Source organism: Solanum dulcamara, chromosome 6, assembly GCF_947179165.1.
Source record: "Solanum dulcamara chromosome 6, daSolDulc1.2, whole genome shotgun sequence".
NCBI classification, from domain to species: domain Eukaryota; kingdom Viridiplantae; phylum Streptophyta; class Magnoliopsida; order Solanales; family Solanaceae; genus Solanum; species Solanum dulcamara.
Window position 1 is genome coordinate 15,010,254 of NC_077242.1, and position 3,778 is coordinate 15,014,031.

Sequence of the window (3,778 nt, forward strand, 5' to 3'; positions counted from 1 at the left end):
TTACCCAAAACCAAGGCCTCCATGGACATCATCAAAACCATTAGAAGTTGTACCGATATGACCATTGAAATCTCCACCAATGAAAATCTTTTCGGTACTAGGTATACCTCTCACTACTTCATTCAAATCCTCCCAAAAGAGCCTTTTGACTTCATCATCCAGACCCACATGAGGTGCATACGCACTAACAACGTTCACAAAAAGCCTGCTTATAACTAGCTTAATAAACATCATCCTATCACTAATCCTCTTTACCTCTATCACACATTCCTTAAGGTCCACGTCGACTAGAATACCTACTCCATTCCTATGCCTTAAGTCTCCTGAGTACCATAATTTAAATCCGTCCACATCCCGAGCTTTGGAACCTGCCCATCTAGTCTCCTGAACACAGGCTATATTAATCTTTCTCCTCTTAAGACTTTTCACTAGCTCTATGGACTTTCCTATAAGCGACCCTATGTTCCACGATCCTACTCTCAACTTACGAAAACCCATCTTCCTCTTACAACTATTTCCCCTTACCTTCACCCCCAATTAAGGACATGACCCTAGTCCACCATCAGTAACCAAATCCACTAAAACGATATGAACTACAAAGTGGAAAAAAACTGATAACAAATAAATTAAGAGAATACAAGCAACGAGATAATAATTGACAATATAGAATGTATAATAAAGAGACAACACACACTAGTTAATATGCAAATCATCAACCCTAGAGACTAAGTGAAGAAGGAAAGTGAATAACAATAACTAAAACACTAAAGGTAGGAACTAGTAAAGAAGAATAGTAATCAAACTTCAAATAATTAGTCTAGGAGAGGAAATATAGAACCTGGCCCGGAGATATTTAGTCGTTGAAAAATTCGCCGGAAAGATCTAGCCGGAAATCACTAGATCTAGGTCCATTCTAAATAGATCTGGAGGTATTTCACCGAAAATGAAAAAAGAAAGAAAGAAGAAAGATATGGAGGTGTTGTTAAAAGCAATGATATGCAATGACATTTGAGTCGAGATTCTTTCGAAAATAGGATTTTTATCTCCATGAGATAGTGATAAAGTGTGCCTACACTTTACCTTCCCCAAACCTCACTTATGGAATTCTACTGAATATGTTGTTGTATGGCTTATCGAAATTAGTCGAAAAAAGAGACGTTATTTTACATTATTTAAGACTTGACGTAACATCACCTCTTTAACATCATTCAGCTATTAGTGAACAAATGGAAATTGACTTCTGGTGAGCCATAATTGAACAAATATAATCCAAGTTTTCATGGGAAATTCACGTAAATAAATTATATTAAGAAAATATTTATTATTTATAGCAATAATATTTTTTTTATTGGACATTTATAATATAATTTTAATACATATTACCAAAATAATTTATAAGCACATATAATATAAGTTTTATTATAGATAATATATTTATCACACACTTTAATATACTTATAATATATTGTGTCAATTTCTTACCAAACATACATAATATATTTTAAAATGCTTATAATACATTTATATTGCATGCATAATTCACTTTTAATACATAACAAATTTATCATAGTATTGCTTATATATTGCTATAGATGGTAATAAATAAAAAGTATCACTAAAATTAATAATTATTATCTATCTATCTATCTATATTATTATAAAAGCACGAATATAAATGTTGATTGACCAAAATATCCATTAAAAGTTGATTTACTTATTTGCCTTTTTAAGTTAAAATTTCTTCCATTTAAAAAATTACTAATGGGTATAAATGCAATTTTGTACTAGGACTAAACAAAATATATTTCTATTAGGACTAAGTTTATTGTATGATACATATTATCCTATTAATATTAGGAGCTTAACATTAAATATATTTCAAGTAAATTATGAGTAGGAAATTTCTACACGTTTAATAATATTGGTCGATCAAAAAATCCTTAAATATTGAATGACTTTTATATCCTTAAGGAGTAAATTTTTAATAGTTATAAATTTAATTAATTTTAAAGTCCTACATATTTGCATAATAATTAAATAAAAATTATTTAAAAAAAATAGTAAATGACAATTTTTTCTATTATAAAAAAATAGTAAATGATAATTTTATCTATTATAGAGTCTTTCAATAAAGACAATCTTTAATCAACAATTCGATGAGATATAACCTTTCGCCATTAACCTTTTTTCCTAAATTCAAGATGATTAAAGATCCAACTCGTGGATCTCGGGTCGGATCGGGGTCGGATCTCAATTTAAGTGTCAGACACTAAAGTGGGAAATCGAGGTAAGATTCTAAAGTGGCAGGGTTGGGTCCCGAGTTATGTGTCGGGGATGGGTTTCGTGTCGGATGTCGGAGTCGGGTTTAAGAACGAGAGTCGAGGTTGGGTCCCAGGTCAACTATCGGAGTGGGTCCTTAATCGATTGTCGGGGTCGAGTGTCGGGATCAGATCCTAATTTAAAAGTCGGATCTCGTGGTCAGATTCTGTATAAAAAATTAAAGTCTGGTCCTATGTCGAAAGTTGGGATCAGGTCTTAGGTCAGATTCTGGGTCCGATCCCGATTTGCAAGTCAGATCCAAGATCTAATGTCGGGGTCAAATCTCAAGTCGAAAGTTTGGTCAAGTCAAGAGTCGAAATTCGGAGTTTGTCTCGCATTGGATGTTAGGGTCAGATCCCAATACTAAAGTCGGGTGCAAGGTTGAATCTCAGGTTGAAAGTCGGGTCCCAATTCAAGATTTAGATTTGGTCCTAAGTCGGGAGTTAGTGTCGGAAGTGCGATCCCAAATTAGTGTTCGGTGTCAGGTGTCGAGGTCGGATGTCGGAGTCAAGTTTCAAATCGGGTCCAGAGTCGAATATCGAAATCGAATCTCAAGTCAAAAGTTGGGTCTCAGGTCGAGTCCTGGAATAAGTGTTGGATCAAAACAATAGGTCGGGAGTCAGGATCAAGTCTTGGTTCGGAAGTAGATTCCCCATTCAGGTGTCGGTGGTCGAGGTTGGATGTCTAGGTCAAATTCCGAATTGGATATCAGGATGGAACTCCGAATTAGTCATCAAAGTTCTTTCTGTATGATAATTGATAGTGAGTAACGTGCAAAGCACATTCATAGACACTAATACTATATTAAAAGCATGAAGGTCTTAATAATATTGTTTGAACGTTTTGCCCCCCATTAAAACACTCTCCTTTAGACAAAATCATCTTTTCATTATTATCCTCAAATTATAATTATTTATCTTTATTTGTAATATTAGGAGTCCTAAAGTATATGATAAATTAAAGAGTCCTAAATATAAGGAGTCTTAAAATATATGGCAACCAATATTTATTTTGGTGCAAGTAAAAATTGACTATAATATAAAAAGTTTGTTATATACATTTATTATTAATTAAAGCAATACACATTCTTTTATTTATATTAATTCTTGGTTTAATCAGAATTTGTGTTTGAGTAAAAATTCCATATTTTAATTAGTTTTTGTTTTTCTTTTGTACGAAAAAAGAATTTAACTTTACAACATAAACTAATTGAGTTTTTGCCTTACGTGAGGTTTCTTTTATTTTGGTAAGCAATGAAACTTGCCCTCACATATTTTAGTCTGTTAACCATTTACTTCTATTTTTTCTTCTTATTTTAATTTCGATTCAAGTCATCTTCTTATTTTCATGATCATCATACTTTTTATCATTCTTTATTTTTTAGTTAATAGATTTACAGATTTTATATAAATTATATAAAATCAATAATTGATAAGAAATTCTCTTTTTTTTTGGATAA

The 3,778-nt window shown here is 32.0% G+C and overlaps 1 protein-coding gene across 1 annotated transcript; it reads right to left on the minus strand.

Moving 5' to 3' along the window:
• Positions 1-498, minus strand: LOC129892726 (uncharacterized). Its single transcript, XM_055968295.1, has one exon. It carries the CDS (start codon positions 496-498, stop codon positions 1-3), a length of 498 nt encoding a protein of 165 aa, XP_055824270.1.
• Between the last annotated feature and the right edge of the window lie 3,280 nt (positions 499-3,778).

What these genes read in the sequence shown, in the direction of transcription:
- LOC129892726 (XM_055968295.1), bottom strand. Translation starts at nt 498, where the DNA reads ATGGGTTTTCGTAAGTTGAGAGTAGGATCGTGGAACATAGGGTCGCTT.